General features: G+C 38.8%; 1 protein-coding gene and 1 long non-coding RNA gene across 2 annotated transcripts in view; one reads left to right on the top strand and one right to left on the bottom strand.

The window, feature by feature from the left end:
* The window catches only part of ZNF407 (zinc finger protein 407), a 331,643-nt gene that overhangs the window by 77,875 nt on the left and 234,492 nt on the right, over nt 1-19,276 (bottom strand). The window contains exon 8 of the mRNA XM_081919417.1: nt 15,005-15,183. Within this exon, the coding sequence (XP_081775543.1) occupies nt 15,005-15,183 (179 nt within the window). The remainder of the gene's footprint in view (nt 1-15,004; nt 15,184-19,276) is intronic.
* Nucleotides 1,184-18,908, top strand: LOC309374526. Its single transcript, XR_014170614.1, has 3 exons — nt 1,184-2,114; nt 14,939-15,014; nt 18,461-18,908. It is a non-coding gene; the product is annotated as an uncharacterized lncRNA (long non-coding RNA).

Below are 19,276 nucleotides of genomic sequence, written 5' to 3'. Positions count from 1 at the left end.
AAACATAAGTCTTGCTCCCTCCCACATACTTCAGCCGTGACTCTTTTTCAATATATTAATTTGGTGAAAGTTGTCTAGCTGTTATTATACTTGCTCACTATATTATTGATTTAAAATGAAAACCTTAAGGGTAAATCAGATTTAATGTCACCATTTCCAGTGATTTTCAGTTTATAGTTTTATCTGAAGAAGGTGTGTTTAAAATGTATGGGCATAATAATTTTGCTGTTAATTATCAATGCAAAATATATAGTCACAGTTATGCATTACATAAATATAAAGATGTGAAATGCAGAGGAGCTATATATTTTTGATAATAGTTCTAAAGTGCTTAGCTAAATTAATAGTTAGCAATTTGTGCTGGCAGATCTTTTTAAAGATTCTTTTGGTAAAAATTACAGGCCTCTGTTATGCTTAATTTGGCATGGCTTAGAAGGTGATGAACTGAATGCATTATGTGCAAAACATAACTCAAAGGAGCCCAAAGAACAAACATGATGAAAATCTTACTCTTGTTAAACTACTGCTTCTCCTGCACTTTTATGGAGAACTCTATACGCTTCAAAATCTAACCTGAATCAACTGATGTTTGCGAAGTATTTAAACACTAACAAATGCCCATATCACTATCTAATGAATTTGTTTGAACCCAGATTGTTTCAGGATAACTGGATATTTTCCTGATAAGGAAAGATAGAAGTGCCTTACTGCTTGTGCTTTGTTTAAAGGAAACAAATCACAAGTCCAGACTGCATATTGCAAGAACCCATAGAAAATCCAGGAATGCTTAATTAATCTCCTATTTGAATTTTCACAGGACAACACGCATGCAAAACCAACAAAGTCTACTCTTGCAATTTCATGCTGCTGCTGAGGCTTCCCACTACAATCTTTTGTTTGTTGGTACAACAATTCTTAGAATCAGACCACAAGTTTCAGAACGATAACAAGTTAGAAATCAATTAGTTTTATTCTTTGAAGTAGATTTCCAATTCAGACAATGAAACATTTTAAGGTCTGTGTAATCTCAAACAACTACACAGGGTTTGTTGTATATGGCTGGCACTAAAGTTGAATTGCGTAATGAATTAAAAAACACTTCCTGCAACATTATTTGCTGAAATTGGTTGAAAGTGTAACATATCAGCCATTACCTAAAGTAATAGCCAATTTGGAGGGGTGGGGGTTAGCAACCATAATTAATGGTTTATAGCCAGCTCTAGTTAATTTTTTTAAATTAAATAACGTGTTTGAAAAACCTTCTGTCACTAAGCTGCCATCCAGAACTGCAAGACTGAAAATAGTTATGGACACCATAAAGCATATCAGGGTTTGGGCAACTGGTGGTTTGAAAATAAAAAAGAACAGAATTAAACAAGGAATGAAAACACGTCAAAATAGCCCAGATGTGCTACTGTGGCTAAAGACGCCCCATTTTCCAAGTTATGATTTTAAAGTGATTTTAAAGTTAGAAGGGAGGGGGTTAATGAAGTGCAATAAAACTGGAGTATGTTAGATTAATGAGAGAGTCATTACAATCAAAAGGTGGAGTTATAAGAGCACTGGTTCTTATCTGACTTACTGAAATTAAATACATTATTACGTGCAATATTCTACATTAAAATTTCACAAAAGGCTCTAGGGTAGAAAGTTTAGGGGAGGAAGTGGGAAGAAGGCCCTCTCTCTTCTCAGAGAATATTTCATACTGTTAGTGGCTTTTGCAGCATTCAATTGGAGAACTTTAGTTGCCGTATATTATAATGGTATTTTAGGTCTAAAAGTAGTTTTCCAGTCAATGTTCTTTACCTTTCAGGGAGACAAACTGTTTTTCTTCCCTCTAAATGAGCACAATAAAATGGGTAAGCTGTCGGGTGCGGGGGGGAGAGAAGAGTAGACAGTATAACACTCAATAGAAAAAAATGTGATACAGACAAAAGGAGATCTAAAGCATGTTTACAGGATACACTACCATTTATTCTACAGGTCAGACTACAGGGAAAGTGTTTCTTCCCATCACTATAATCATTAGAGGCTGTTCAAACTCAAACCTGCTCTGACTTTGCCAGTGAACCTTTTCAAAAGTAATGAAGAGAGGAACCAGATCACACAAAAAGGTTGGAAAAATAATAATCCTATTTTAGGATATACATTTCACAAATGTTTCTTGTATTTATGGCCCAATCCAGCCATGACAGAGGCGAGATCAATGGGATTAAGTGCACAATGTCTATTCATCCAGATATAGGCAGTGGAATCACAGTTTATAAACATAATTGGTGTGCTAAAGTGAGTGCCCCAGCAAAAACAAATTCCTCCTGTGCATGGGTTTCCCATTCACTTCAATGGAGGAATCTGTGAAAAAAATGGCTTCCCATTCCATTGAAATGGATTGGGAAGAACGTGGGGATGGGCGGATTCCTATGTATGCATGTATCTGCAATCTGGGAAGAGAGAGATCATTCTTGTGTGGTGTCTATAAGGGTGTCAAGATGAACCAGCTGGTGTGTTGGAATTAGATGGCATTTTCTGTTAGTTGATGATGAAACAATTGTCCTCCAAGGCTGCCATATTAATGATCAGGTGGTGGTCTGCTTCTTCCTGTGTTGGAGACCGTAGAAGGAGGTCACTGAGGTAAAGGTTGCTATATGTGCCCTGGAGGCAGAGGTGGGCCACTGGTGCTACTGTGATCTTGTTGAAAATGCTGAGGTGAGGCAATAAGGGAGAGTCTTGTACTGGAAATGGTGGTGTTCTAGAGAGAACGCGAGGAACTTGCAGCATGAGGGGTGGATTGATATGCGTAAGTATGCATCTGGGAGATTGACTTATGTCAGAAAGTCGTGGTGAAGTGCTTCCCTGATGAACTGGAGCAATTCCATCCTGAAGCACTTACCCACATGCTGAGGAATTTCAAGTCCAGTACTGCTCGCCATGATCATTGATCCTTCTTGGATACCACAAAGAATACTGAGTAGATGCCCGTATAGTGCTCTTTGGGTGGTACTCAATTCTATGGCTGACATGTTCAGCAAGTGTTGTGCACACTCCCAGATAACTCGTCTCTTGGACGTGTTGGTGGATACCAGTGATAGAAGATACCGAGTGGGTGCACAGGAGACCAGATCCCCCCCCCCCAAAGGCAAGGGATTAAGAATCCAAAGGTCCATAGTCACATCTAAGCACTGAAGAAGGATTCAGTCTGCCTTCTACTGGACAAGATAAGCAATTGTGGAGACTGTTGTCGGTTGCCCTTTGGGGCATTTTGAGATCCAAATTGGTGCCCTGATGTGGTCTGGAGAAATATATTGGTTTTAAGGTAAAAACTAGCCTGAGTAGAAGGAAGAAAATGGGAGCTAAAGGTGATGTGACTGTTTCAACCAGGCATGAACAAAAAACTGATTGGGAGATGCCCACTTTCCCAAAATCTTTGCTCCTGCATCATGATCATCATGGAGTTATAGCCCAATTCAGTGACCCCATGTGCCAGCAGGATATCCAGCTATATAAAAAGGGTTAGACAGGGGTTGGTGGGCTGGGGACAGGAGATGTGGAAATGCAGCTGCATCTAAGGGGAAAATGTATTCCAAAAGGTTTTGGTGTATATTAGAGATGGTGATTAAACAGCTGGAATTTTTTTTGTTCTAACTAAAACATACTGAGATAAAATAAATGAAAGCATATTCCCATTCTTCCACAAATCTCTTACACTTAAGCCACAATGAGAGAGCCAGGCATTGCGCTTCAAAGCAGCCAGATTTTTTTGAGGACTGGTACGCACTACCTGCCCATGCTCATTCTAATTATATACTCTTTATTGTTTTAAGAAGAAGCAAGCCCTTTATCGGTAATAATTTAAGCTATCACTTGCTTGGCACCTGCTACAGATCAATAGCACATAGTTAAGTGGATGAAAAGGCTAAATGTGATTGTCATTTGCAATGCAAGGTTGTAGTGGGCCCCCCCTCCTTTGAGGCTTTTAGAACATCTCATTTTGGAATACTAAATTCTGGTTCAGGTACACAGTTGCTGCACATTCACAACATTTTGTTCTACATTAAAGATCTGTCATTTTAAAGGCCAAAACACAAGGATAAGTTATAGTAAAAACTAACATGAAACCTGCAATTTTACAGATTCCATTGCTGGTGGCCATACATCTTTGATGGCAAAACTACATTGGTTGTAGCACCATAAAAATCAATAAATATTAACCTTTTTCTGACACTTTCTGCACAGATGCTTTATCAATTGCTGTCAGGTGATAGAGCAGTTGGTAGTGTGTACTATATTTTTCAACTAAGAATCTATAACCAACTTAAAAATCAATGTAAATTAACAAGCCTTTTAAATTCAAAAACTACCAGTGGCGTTTCAGTTTCCAGTGTCAAGAGTAAAACAGGCAAGCAGTAGTGCAACATCACAAAATCCACCTTATTTGCCTTCTGCAGTGGAATAAACTGCATGATTTAGAAGAAACCTGACCAGCTTTACAAACTTTTAAAATACAAATGAAATCAAATATTTATTTGAAAATAAATCCTCACATAAGTTGCAGAACACAGAGATCGATTATCTTTGCTTCCATTGTAGAGTCATATCTACAAATTGCCAAATTCCCTTCCTTCCTGGCACCACTCATATGAGAAGCCTTCTAAGAACTGCTTGAAGGGCTTGTTTCCTTCAGCAAAGAGATAATCTCTGTATGGCTGGATTTATAGTAGCCACCATATGGCTGCTTTTCATCTTAATCCACCTTTCCTCACAACTATTTGAAAGTTAAGCTACACTGATTTCAACTGACTTTACTTTCATGTAAATAGTGGTCAAAGTTCCTAATGCTGCAACTGCACTGCTCACAGCCTGTCAATCCACCTGCCAAGGTTCACCCAACAAGAAAGCAAGTGCAGATCCACCATTTGGCAAGTTTAAATAAAAGATCCATGTGGGTTTGATTCCTTTCTTATTATTTTATGTCCTTCTTTGATCACTTGTAATTAAAACCACCTGATTTCAAAATGGTGTTATCGCACTCTGAAGTATTCTCTTTTCACTGATGGTTGGTCTCAAGTGGTAGATGGGTTCTGGTTTTCTTCATGATGGCTTGTTTGCATACAGATGATTCAGTTTACACCTCTGGAGCTACAATGGTATTTCCCTTAGAGAGTGAATGAATGGTTGATTTCTTTGTATCTTCCATGGGCTAAATGCTTTGTTTTTCCAGCAGAAATGACTATTAGGGAGACCTAGCAAGAATTACTGGAACTGAAAATATAGTAAGAGGAATGAACATTTTGGCTGGTACATTCCAATGCATTTAAATTGCCATGGGTCTAGATGTCTCATTTGCAAATTTATCCTTTTCCCTTCCTCCATGAGAGAGAAATCACTTAAATAGATACCACTGGGAAGGTATCTTTTCTAAGATGGAAGGCACAAGAGAGAAGGCAATGGTCACAGCTGCCGATACCTGTGTATGAACTGGGCTTCTCATCCTAACCTTTTGCTCTCCACATGTTGATAGACTACAACTTCCATCATTCCTGAGCACTGGCTGTGGTGAGCAAAGGCTTAAGGGAGTTGTTGTCCAGCAACATATGGAGAGTTAAAGCCCTGCTCTAACCTGGAGTTTCTCTCTGGACTTCTCATTATCTTACTCTCCATCTTTCTTCTGGACACATGCTCCTCTTTCACTCTGAAAAATGGATGTACTGGTGAAGCGGTGAAGGTAGTACTTGGCAATGGGGACTTATGCTGGATCCCAACTCCATTCAACTTGGTCGTATGACCTGGTGCAACCCATGCCAGCAAAAAGAGTAGTGTAAGGCAAACTGTTTGTTTCCCCTTTGCCAGGCTTAGGCTGAGTTTGGAACTGACATACTTTATGCTGTTTTAACTTTATATGGTGTAAATTATGTGGGTTTCCCTAAGGAGCAGTTTGCTATTTTGGACATAACACGAACCATAGCTTAATTAAACCTGGATTTAAGTGCTGAGGAAGAGAGATGAAAAGGGGACAGGTGAGGAGTAAACACACAGCCTTGATGCTCATTCCCATCTGCTAAACTATGTTTTAGCAAGCTAGGAAGTGAGCATCTGAACTAGCCCTCTAAGGTCTTTTTCACTTCTATTACAAAAAAAGCAATGAAAGAAGTATTTTCTCTGCTTCTCTCTAAACATATAGTCCTCAGAGAGAACCATGCAGCACAATTCACCTATACAGAATGATGTTTTCTGTATTTTGTCTACAAGCCTTAGTAGAACATGAAATGGCTGCGAGCCTTTGCAATACTGGGCAATACTTGGCAGGAGACTAAACTGATGAGGTGGCCTCCAGGCCATAAAATCTTATACCACAATAAATTTGGTATTCTTTAAGGTGCCACAATATACTTTCTTTTCTGTTGTAACAGACCTACCTGGCTAGCCCTCTGTAAAATATTTGCTGGCATAAGAACTCCCCCCATTTGCTATGTTTCCCCCATTAGTTTTCAATGAAGGGACAATGAGAATTGTTCTGCACCTGCACATGCATGCAGGCTAGTCTACTCTCTTTTGTACATTGGGGCACACACAATCTAAGTCAGTGGCATTGTATACAGGGCTTTTTGTCAACAGAGCACAACTCCAGAACTGCCTTATATAAAAGGATTAAAAGCAAGTAAAAATTTAGGAGAGGTCTCCTGATTTAATCCTTTTAAATTCTGGCTCTAAGCAATAATATATAGCAAAGAACAAAATTGTAGGTGTTAATACTTCACCAACGAGTTAGATTTAAATTTCATCTGAAAAGTCAACATCAGGCACAGAGCACTCTATGGGGAAATAAGTAACTGCTTTAAGAAGCATGATGTTATGTCAGTGGAAGCTAAACTCAAATAACTAAAAGCTTAATTATCATATTCTCTGAAATTTGACTGAAGAATAGAACAAGTTTACATTTGTCATTTCTTTCAATTGCCACTGTGTTACTATTATTATTCATATACAAATGCTCATTCGGTTGGTCAGTGTCAGGAGCCATCAGATTTCCCCCCATAACATTACAATGTTCTCAAGTTTTGGATTACAAGTTTTTCAGGGTGTATTTTCTGTTTTACTAGGGTACAACAATTGAGCAACAGTTTTCTTCACCAAGGGCTTTTCACATCGGACGTTTGGCAGGGTTTCTCTCTAGCAACTCCAAGATCCCTGAACTGAAGCCACAGCGTGTGTCAATTTAATCAAGCCGCCAATGGTGTATCGTTTTAAACAGAACTGTACTGGGGTTTGGCATGTGTTCAGTTAGCATTTGCCTTGAAGATGGTTATCTTAGACTATCACCTTGAGGCTATCCCAGGGAAAAATATAACTGTATGTGTCTGACATGGTTCTAAGGGGGGGGGGGAGCAAAAGTCTGCCGAATCTCAGGAAATCACTTTCCATCTGCCCTGCCCAAATCTGAAGTTTGAAAGCATTTGTACTTCTAGAACCCTGTCAACATCAAGAACATCACAATAAATTGCAGAAGAGGAAGTAATGACAAAACTTGAAAGGAACTTTAAATAGCCTTATCCAACCTGGTGCTCTTCACGTGCTGCTGGACTATAATTCCCATCAGTGTCTGCCCGGATGCCCAGTGCTCAGGTATGAAGGGAGTTGTAGTCCATCTAGAATGCACTAGGTTGGGGAAGGCTGGGCTTTAAAATTGAAAAAGTGTAACTATGTTGTGCAACCTTTGTGCTTAAAGTTTTACTCAGTGAGATTTTCACATTACCAGATTTGTTACTACACGGTAGTTAAAAGTAGGAATGGATTATTCTGAAATGCCAAACTTACCTTATTAAAAAAAAATTGTTCTAATTCCTGATTCACTAATTAAATTAAATGAAAAATTAGTTATTGTTTTCACTAGATCTGCTAAATTCTCACATATCATATGCAGCATTATACTTACAATATTATAGATACAGTAAATTATATACATATACACTCCAGGTTTCCTACAGTAACCAGATATCTCTGTAAAAATATTTCTGTATTAATACTTTCAAAATTATACTGCTAAAATATAGCACATGGAGCTGGGCTCCATTATATGTAAAATGCATGCAATTTTTGCATATAATTTTGCATTGAATTGGTCAGGCTTTTCTTCAAACACAGAAACCAATCATGTTGCTCAGACATAAGTAAATTCAATGTGGGCAAATCTCAACTGAGTTGGAACCACCAAATTCCGTGTGTAAATCCATTTAAAGCAGATTGCTCCTCCATCCCTAGTAAACAGTTCTTTAACTATTTTTGCAAGTCTAATCTCTATTTCAAAATTCGAGGATAATTACTTTACTTTTGAAAGAATATTGTATTTCATGTGTGGAAAAAGACGTTGGGTGCAATAAGACCTATGCCTTTTCTGGCATTATCAGTGGCAAAGAAAGCATATTCCTTTATCGCTTTGTTATTGACAGCATTCAACACTGCTATCATTTCCTCTGTTTCCAAAGTTCAGTGGGGAGAATGTACCCCAAACAGCACAATTCACACACACAAGGAAGGTATATTTAGGCTTGGTGGAACTCCCAAGTTTGCAAAAGCACGATAACATATTTGGGGGGAGGACCTCAGAACAGGCCATAACAATGGGGTCACTCATTCCTGTTTTCCGTGCAAGGTAATCCTGGCTGACGCACTCTTTATGTAATTTACACAGAAGTGGAACTGCCAACAGGTTAGGTATTCTAAACTTGAAAATTTAGATTTGTGATATCTTTAAAGGAAAGAGGAAGAGTTGAGTTAACTTCTTTTAGAAACCAAGTAGCATTTAGGTAGCTGTGCTACTCTGAGGGGTACAAGAGCACCCAAATAACCAGCTACTACACCAAGTAGGGCTTCAGCATGTTAGTCTCCAAGTAAGTCAGAGGTGGGAGGGGGAGAGAACCTGTGGCCCTCTAGATGTTGTCATCAGTTCTAATCACGGTCTATGTTAGCTGGGGCTGACAGAAGTTGAAGTCTAAGAATACTGTATCTGGAGCATCATAGGTTCCTCATCCTTGGCCTAAGCTGATCACCTGAAGTCACCCTAAAAATATGCAGAAGTTTTAAAATTGTATTCTTACATATTTTTCCCTGATTTTTGAGCAGGGTTTATAACTAGTCAGGGTAAAAATAATCTTATTGATTTATTTTCAGATTTATTGATCTATCTTTCCTTTAAAGTAGTGCAATGTTGGTACCAGGAAAGGGGAAATCTTACTTATAATATTGATTAAAACATATTGGGTTGGGCTCTTGCTCATAATCAAGCACTAAATGCTTCAAACCTATCTGTATCATACCTATATGTCAGTGTAAACTGAACATTAAAAATGATTACTTATGGCAGGGGTCCTCAAACTTTTTAAATGGGGACAGTTCACTGTCCCTCAGACACTGTTGGGGGCTGGATTATAGTTGGGGGGGGGGATGAACGAATTCCTATGCACACTGCACTTTTTTTTCTTTAACCCCCCCCCCCCAAGAGAGTGGGGCCCTAAGCTATAGCTTGTTTAGCTTATACATAAATCCAGCACTGGTGGGGCGTGTTGTGCCTTGCTGTGGTGCATCTGCGGGGTGAAACTAAGAAAAAGAGATTTGGGCGGGTGGGTGTGAAGAGAGGTTGGAAGCACCTGTGGCGATGCCGAGAATGGCGAGAAGGGGATTCACGGAGACCTTGGCAAAAGAAGGAAACACTCAGATGGCCACAGAAATGCAGCAAGGCGCCTCCGTCCAAGTTCATGAAATGCAAAGGCGGCTCTCGGCATGTATTTCTTGCACGTAAATCTCTCCCAGCAGGGGAATGTTTGGGGAGGGGGCAGGGGGGTGATGGGGGGATGTGAGCTGCTAGAGGAAGGGTGATTTTGTGGCAGGAAGAGGAGCTGCCGCTGCTCCTGCGAGCCTGCAGCCAGGAAATCCTCCTTCACTTGCACACACTCACACAAAATAAACACACAAGGGGATAAATGGAGACCCTGGCAAAAGAAGGGAATGTTCAGATGGCAACAGAAATGCAGCGAGGCGCCTCCGCCCAAGTTCATGAAAGGCCACAGTGGCAGGTTCAGCAATTGCCGGGCGGGCTGGGTTGAGGACCCTGGTCGGCCGGATCCAGTTCGCAGTCCGTAGTTTGAGGACCCCTGACTTATGGGATTTTCCACTATTTCACAGGAATGTATTATACAACATTTCCAACGTGTTCATAGGATTTCTGCACCCGAAATGGATATGGATCCATAAAAGGTTTGGGGTTTTGCTTTTTAAAAAATTATCTTGCCATTTAGAGTAAGAGATGTCTATCAGATAGATATACTGTAAGCCTACTGTAAAGCCTCATTAGTTCACGTTGAACAAAACTTATGAGAGATTACATTTAATCTCAACTTCTTTTATACAAAAATCAATAAAAACAAATGAGGCTTCTATGAACCTTACTTTCTTTAATTTTAACAATGACAGTCAAGCTCTTCTCTCAAATGATCATTTTAGAGGTCACTGAAACAATAATTACAGGCCTAGTCACTATCCTGATGGGCTTTCCTAAGAAATGAAGCCCAGTGGGAACATTTTATCCCACTGCTTATTCTGTGGGTCAGCATTTTCTTCCCATATACTTCTTAATTTTCTTAAATGGCAGTTATTTAAGGTGGTGCAAGATACATTCATCCAATAAAATCTAAATAGTACAAGGGACAGAGGGGCAAAAAAACCCCCTCAGCATAGATTCCAAAGATATAAAATAATGTTTCACATTTGAAAGGCACCTAAGAGCTGACAACCATGAGTGTAACAAAAATTACAGGGAACTATTGCAAACAAAGAATATACAAATATATATTTGTATATATGATGGTGACGATGAATGAAGCTGGGCAAACCTTTTACCAAAGCTTCATTAAAGTTTGTTGCTGCCATATAAAATTAAAATAGGATTGGATCCAGTCCATGGGTAACAATTTGGCCACTGCTGCCTTAATAAATCACAGCAGCACTGGCGGCCTATATGTTTCAGTCACACTGCAGAAAGAGTGTGCACCTCAAAACACTGAACAACAAAAGCTGATTTGCCATCAACGGCTGTGATTCAGGGTCACAAAGTAGGATGCCTGGCAATACCTACAGACCTGCTCCCTCCCAAGCATACGCTGGGTTCAGGAGCCAGGAAGCTTTCATAGTCAAAGAGTCCTCCTTGTTGTACTCCAAAATCACTGAAGGAGGAGGATTCAGAGGTAGGAAGCACAATGCCTCTACAGACAGCAACTATAGCACAGAGTGAAAAGTGGTGTATTGAACCAGTTTCCCCTTGCACCATTGGCTGTCCTAATTAAGGGCGTTTTAACAGAATGAGAACAATTCAGAAAAGTTCATAAGGTATGAGCATCAGCCCATGAGCTTTTTCCTTTAGCAAGTAACCCTCCATGCTGGATCACAAACTGTTTTAAGATTTGTTGTGGAATGGCATTGCTGGAGAGGCATTGTTGGGGGCGTTAAATAGCAAAATCCCATGCTTGTTCAATGGGACTTAATTCTTAGTACATGTGCTTTGGATTGTAGCCAAAAGCTCAACGGGGCACTTACTTATTAAAGCAATTCTATGCTTATGCCCATTGTCAAGAAGCAAAAATTTACATGTAGTAGTAAATGGTCTGAATTCCAACAAGAATTGATTCTTACTGCATTAGGCTACCTTCCCTAGATATAGGTTTCAGTGTTGTTACATACCTATCACATTATTTTGCATTTTTATTGACAACTTATATTTGGCATTTTAGATTAAAACCTCTATGATATATTAAGCACACATCATTTGATACCCAAGTCCAAGAAAGCTGTACTGAGACACTTGCTGTTTTTGCCCCTTATCACCTTCTACTGAGTAGCAATTCCTATGGACACTGAGGCTTAACAGGATAAACAATGAGCTATTAGCTGAAGTTCCCTTCAGTTCTGTTGTGCTGTACTACTGGGAGCAAAAATCCAAGGAAAAAATTGTATTTGGGACCTTGTGCAATTCCTTTATGTTTTCTGGATAGAGGCCTGACACTTGCAGGTGACAATTTTCTTAGCAAGGTTTCTACCAGGTGACAATAGTGGACATTTGCAAAGCAGGTAATAACACTAAAAAACAAATAAACCCCTATGTGAGGATAAAAACAATCAGCTTCACACAGCTTAATTTTTGGGGAAAATAGAAGTCTAAGGTAATCTATATAGGCTGCATGAAACCTAGCATCCTTCTTTAGAAACAGAAAGGCATTTATGTAAGGTTTTATTTCAAGCACATGCTAAAATTACTATTCCGCACAAGAGAGAAAAGGACTCTCTGCCAATCAATATGACATGCAATTGAAAGACTGACACTAATAGCTATTACTAGAATGAACCTGTTTGAAACTGAGCTGCTGCTGCTTACTGTTTTCTTTATATAAAGCATTTCAGCTATCAAAAATACTACTTTATGTAGCTTGGAACCCAAGCAAGATTCTGCTACTCTAGCAGCAGCTATTTTCAGTATCTCCCCTAACAAGGCCAGGCCTTTTAGTTTTTTAGGTTTTTGTTTCTAAAAAGTAAGCTGCTGGTATTTAAACAAACAAATAAACAAAAGCATTAAAAATGTACAGGGCTCTGCACTTGACAATTGACAATCAAATTACAACAAGAGAAGACCGGAATTCAGCTGAGAAAGGGACCCTGTAGCCATTCTTTAACAGCTTTGCACAAAGGTATGAAGTATACTGTTATTTCATGTACCCAATGGACTTAGTTCCATTCGCCCTGCTAATTACTATGCTTCGTGTGATTTAATGCCTTACAGGTAAAGAGAACATGAGTAAAATGAAATTGGCCAGCATGATATTTGATACTTTCATCTTTATATTGTGTTAATAATACTGCCTCGTCAATGCATATGCAATGTATTGACCACATGGATGACTATAGCCATTTTAACTTTTAAAACCAATGGGTGTATGGAATGAAATAAAGGCAAAAGGAAATTAATTTCAGGAAATTAAGCAAACCACTGAGAATTAAATATCAGTTATTTATGTTATGAAATTTCATATATTCACTTGACATTCAGCGACAGTAGCTTCCACTTGGTAACACAGTCATACCTTGATAAAAATCACACAATAGATCACACTCTAACTTTTAGCAATCATTTCCCATCCACCCCCCTTAATAATTTGATAAATGCTTCTGTCAAGAAGGATAAAGATCACAATTTTATGTAGGCTTAACTACTTGAACTTTCAGGATTCCATTCATGAATATTGCAACTGTTAACAACTGATAGGATCACAGTTTGTCCCATTTTGATGATGTAATCATAGAGCAGCTTGCCTTTGAAGACTTGTTTCATGCAGGCTATACTTATGGAAAGAGAAATTTATGTGGGGCAAAAATGAGTTCTGACCTTAGTAGCGGCAGCTTAGTAAAAGTGTTTTCATAAAATTTATCAGAGTTTGCTGGCAACAATATGCTAGACAGAATTAGAACAAAGATATGGCTCTTTACCTCTAAAGCAAAACAGAAAGGATAGAGGCCTGACTTACTCAAGTGGTGATTAATTGATCTGCCTTACCATGAGTTTTAGATCCCAGAAGCCAATAATACAGTTGGAAAGTCGCCAGTAAAGCTACATTTCAAGAGTGTTCTCTCCACTTTATTTTAAATAAAATAACATTATGTATTTTGTAGGTTAAGTTTACTATGAGGGTATAAGATAAATTATTTCAGGAAATATACATGCCAGAAGATAAGAGTCTATCAAATAGATTACTCATAAGATGGAATGCAAATTATTCAGAACAAAATCCTCAGTAACTGCTTCTTCAAAGAAGTAAACCTTTCAAGTTAAGCACTCATGCGATTATTATTATTTTTTGTTTAAATGTGGTTAAAGTTTATTATATTAGCCCCTTTTTATGTGTCCTTGTGTGTGTCCTATACAAACATACATAGGGCAACTTGTAACCCTTACATTTTTTTGAATGCGTCTAACACAGGAATGTGGGTTTATGTGCATGAAGCATCATATATGCAGAATATTGGTAGTGCTGTAGTCTAAAAGTGACACTAACATCTAGTGAAGTTACATGGGACATGGGATCTCCCCATAATTTTCTTTCCCTGAAAGTAGTCCTGGAGGGGGGATTTGAATAAGGACAGATGAGGGATGGTCTCATTACTATGGCCCAAATTGATATTACCCACCTCAAAAAAGCTACTATTTTACCCACCTCAAAAAAGCTACTATTTTACTACACAGACAGTGAAACAATGCCTATTCTGTCTGCCAAAGAAAGAAGTGTGTTAAAGAGGAGGGGGCAGAGGCATCACGTGAAAAATCCCCGCCTTTTCTGTTGGAGAAGGGGCTGGCATAAGTCACTCCCAGAATCTGAGCCGCAGGATTCGGGTGCATGATTGTAATGCGCTGCTTGTACATATGTAAAATAAAGACTGTATATATGTATCTTTGAGTGAGCAGAGGCATTTCTTGCGAAGAACATTCACAAGCCATCACACCAACTAAGTTTGTTCTGGGTATAAGCTTTCGTGTGCATGCACACTTCTTCAGAAATGACTGGACAAGGCATTCTGCAAATGTCAGAAGCTGTTGCTCATCATGCATTATAGAGTTCAGGTCTGATGCTGGCATCAAGGCCTGGTGCTAATTAAGCCTTGTGAACATGTGCAAATAAAATGTGCACACACTTTTAAAAATGATTAATAACAAAAAGTAAACTGAATGTGCATGATTCACTTCACGTCTGAATGCAAAACACCTCTGTGTAACATGCACCTGAGTTAATGTGAGTCATATAAAAGTGTGAACAGAACAATGAATTTGACTAAATCGAGATCAAAATTGCTTTGTTCCTTGGCCAGAGTCATGCATATTACATTAAAAAGTGCTTTCTCCCTACAGCCATTTAACTGAATTCCATTTGTGAAAATGAAAACTCAATGACAACAGCCATAAAGATGTTCTTACCAGCATGCAGGTAAGCTAGGTCAGGGTTCTCAATATCAGGATGCAATTCTTTCAGGTGGTTGCGAAATTCTACAGGGATATTGGTGCCATATTCACACTTGGGACAGTTGTACATCTTTACTCCTTCATGTTTGCCTGTATGCAGGATATGCTTGCGGATATTTTCAGCACAGTTAGACCTGCAGGAAAAATATAATGAAGTTATATTATACATGCATATTCATTGAATTGAAATATTGCTGTTAAACAGTTGGCTCCCCACAGTAATGCTTGTGAGCAACTTTCAGATATACAACTTATAATGACATCCACCAAGCTTTCCATGAGGGCTAGGTTTAGTATAATTTTAAAAAGTGCAGTTTGGAATCATTTTTAAAAATAATACTCCCCCTTTCCTTAAAAAAAACAACACCTTAGAAATAATCACATCTAGTAAGGATGAAAGGTGGTATAATTAATTAATTAATTAAATAATAAATTAATTAGTAATAATGATAATAAAGATGATATTAAGGAGGAGGAGGATTGATCCTAAAACTTGCTGGTCCATTTTTTTAAAGGGTTGGGGATATATACTGCCATGTTGTACAGATAATGCTGGTACATATAAAAACACACACATTAGAATCAAAGTATACATACATTAAGCTTAAAATAGTTTGAATCCTTCATTATTATTTTCATTATTTCTTATAAATTATAAGCATAAATAAAGGGATGGTTCTGCCTTATAAGCATGGAGGAGAGGGTATACAACAACCAAGATGGGACCTGAAAACATGCAGTGGGAATTATAGAGAACTCTTAGGACAATGAAAAGAGTTGCAAAAGTTGGTTATCTTTGTCAAGGAACTAGCATGGTCACAACGCTATCATGTTGACAGGCTGAACTTTTGTCGGATACACTGGTAACAGAACAGTGTCTCTTCCCCCTGCCCCATTGCATCTGGGGCAGCAGGCTAGCTTAGGGGATGCAGGGTAGGCTGCATGGGAACTCTACCCTCCAACATTTTGCTGTTTGCGTGTGTGAGCAGGCAGAATAATGAATGCCTTGAGTTCTCCTTCCACTGAATCAGATGGAGAAGCCATTGGGAATGGAAGAGCTCTGTGTGAACATCACAGTCCTGAATGTGCAAAGAACGTATTACAAGCCAGCTCCCCCCCCCCTTGCTCTAAACATTTTCAGTGAAAAAACAAACTTGGAAATGAATAAATGAATTAACTTTTTTTAAAAAAAATACAAAAACGTAACAAGGAAAAGAGAGGTAGAAGGAAAACAAATCTACCAAGAAAACAAGATAAGATTGAGTGCACACCTAGCTTTAAGAGGATTCTGGACATTTTAAATAGGTATTTGCTAAAATGACAGCCTCTAAAATATCTACAAGAGGTAGGTCAATTAAAAGCAGGAGTTCAATGCTATCTCCTATGAGGTGATCACATAAAGTTGATATCTGCCTTATGGTGCTGTCTAAGCTCACCTTCTGTCATGGACATCTGCTATATAATAACACACTACTCAAATATCAGAGAAGAGACCTATAATCTTTATTACAATTAAGAGGAACTCCTGGGCCTCAGCTCTCTCAAGCACTTGTGTGACTTGCCGCTGCTATAGGGCGTGCCTTATAACAACAGTTTTCTAATGGGCACTTTAACAAAAAGAAAGAAAATGGATTCATAAGAATTGTTTCTAGAACTGTACTTTAATAGATAATTTATTAAAGCAGCATAAATGAATGTGTTACAAAATCCACAGACATATATGCATATATTAGTCTCACTGTTCCTGAAAGTTTTATCCAAAAGCTACGTTTAACCTAACATGGTAGAAGTCCACTACTGTGTTTTGAAACTTCCTTAATTACTTCTTCTTCTTCTTCTTCTTCTTCTTCTTCTTCTTCTTCTTCTTCTTCTTCTTCTAACAGCCTGAGCTTATTAACTATTATTCTGTGATAGTGGCTTTTTGGATTGAGGTTAATGGGCCCATGTTGTTCAATGTCTTTATAAATGACTTGGATGAAGGAATTTGCAGATGATACGAAGCTGGGAGAGGTAGCCAAATGCTGCAGAAGACAGGATTGGGATTCAACATGACCTTAACAGATTGGAGAACTGGACCCAAAGTAACAAAATGAATTTCTATAGAAACAAATGTAAGGTTCTACACTTAGACAGGAAGAACTAGCTGCACAAATCTAAGTGGGGGGGGGGCTAGCTTGCCAGTAGTACATGTAAAAAGGGGTCTTAGTAGACCACAAGGTGAACATGGAGCAGCAGTGCGATGCTGCGGGGGGGGGGGGGGAGAGATAATGCTATCCTATGCTGCATCAATAGAAGTATAGTTTCCAGATCAAGAGAAGTAATACTCCTGGATAAGAGGAGACAGAGGCGATATACAGCCATCTACAAATACATAAAAGGCTGTCACATGGAAGATGGAGCAAGTTTGTTTTTTTCTGTGCTGAACAGCAGAACTCAAAACAATGGCTTTTCATGTTACCAGAAAGGAGATTCCAACTAAATACCAGGAATAACTTTCTGGTGGAAAGAGCTATTCGCAAGTGGCATGAACGCCCTGGGAAGGTGGTAGACTCTCCTTCCTTGGAGATTTTTAAGTAGATGTTGGATGACCATCTGTCAATGGTGCTTTAGTTGAGATTCCTCAGGGTCCCTTCCAACTCTATGATTCTATGATCAACTAAGGCAGCAGAACTAGTCATTTTAAGAAGTGGAAGAAAAGAGTCCAGAAAGCTAGATCTCTGTGGATAGCAGAGTTCATTATTTTTTTTCTATACTGCTTAATATTATCTATCTATCATCTATCTATCTATCTATCTATCTATCTATCTATCTATCTATCTATCTATCATCTATCTATCATCTATCTATCTATGTGGTGTACAAAAAACAGAAGCAACAACAGATAACAAACCAAATATGACAAAAATACAGTTACATATAAAGATGTTTCCTTAACACAGTTATATCAGTATAATTTCAGCTTCCTTCTGACACACCGTCCATCTCAGCTTCCAGGTTCTCACCAAGGATCCAGCAAACTCTCAGCTCATCCACAAAAGTCTAACAACCAGAAGAGCTCATGGAAACATCAAGAATAACCCGTCTCTCACTCTAGACTTGTTTTTGATGGGCAGGCCCATACCTGTGCTCCATTAAGCTGCACTCTCCACACCCAGTTCCAGGTGCAGCAGGTTCATTGAGTTCCCCAAGGGGTCCAGGGGGGAAAGCCCCCCTCCCCTTCACTCACAACTCTTTCTCCACCATTTATCCTCTTCTCCTCCAGCTGCTTTTCTTATTGCTGTTAACTTCTTAGCTCAATGTCCCTCTGTCTAGGGCATAGGAGGAGAATAGGGCTGACTGAAAAATATATTATGCATTGTGTGTTGTTTATATTCATGTGCATCTCTGTATGTTTTTCAAATTGAATCTCAGATCAAATGAGACCCTGCTATCTCCTGGGAGGAAGTTGTCAGAATGGATCCTGTGCCCTGCCATTCCAGAAGGAGTGACTTCTCCATTGTCCAGAAAGAAACCAGTAAGAAAAAAAAAGCAATAAGAGATATCAATAAGATCTCATAGCACTGGAGAACCAGCACCCAAAGGACCACAATAACAATGTGAAATACTATCACTGGGATTCATGTTGGGCAACTAAACAGAAGTGATAACCTCCTGTTTTATTCATGCTTTCCCAGAGAGAATTACCAGTATCTTTGCAAAGCCAGAGGAAGACACACACAGGAAGGTTACCAAGGTCAAGCTTCAAGATTTGTAGACAGCCTTAATATAAGCTTGCATTACAAATGCCATGCAATCAAATATAGCTGCACAAACTCAGGTTGCAGAATCAATGACAACAGCAGGCCAAGACACACACACACACACACACAAATAAAAACCGCTCCACAAATGTTGATATTCATGTATTTTAACTCTTCCTGACACCCCAATGTTTCATATAGAAAATAATCAAAACCTGCTTGGAATTAATACTGACAGTACTGGAGTAATGCTAGTGCTTTGTGGTAACAATGCTTTCAGCTTTTCCGCATTTGTAGCTTTGCAAGGTTTTTTTATGATCTATTTGTTATGACATACAGTATGTGTGACAGATGTCCAATGCTGGCTGCTATAAAGTAGCAGAGGCCTGTAGGGCAGGAGCTAGAACCTGCGCATCAGCACTGAAATGCTTGAGAAAACTGATAAGTTATTGCTCTTGTCCCAGTATCCCTTCAGCAAAAGTTGTAT

Source organism: Podarcis melisellensis, assembly GCF_964234715.1.
Source record: "Podarcis melisellensis genome assembly, chromosome: 7".
Classification (NCBI taxonomy): Eukaryota; Metazoa; Chordata; class Lepidosauria; order Squamata; family Lacertidae; genus Podarcis; species Podarcis melisellensis.
Note: the sequence above shows the minus strand (reverse complement) of the source record. Positions and strands in the feature narration are given on the sequence as shown.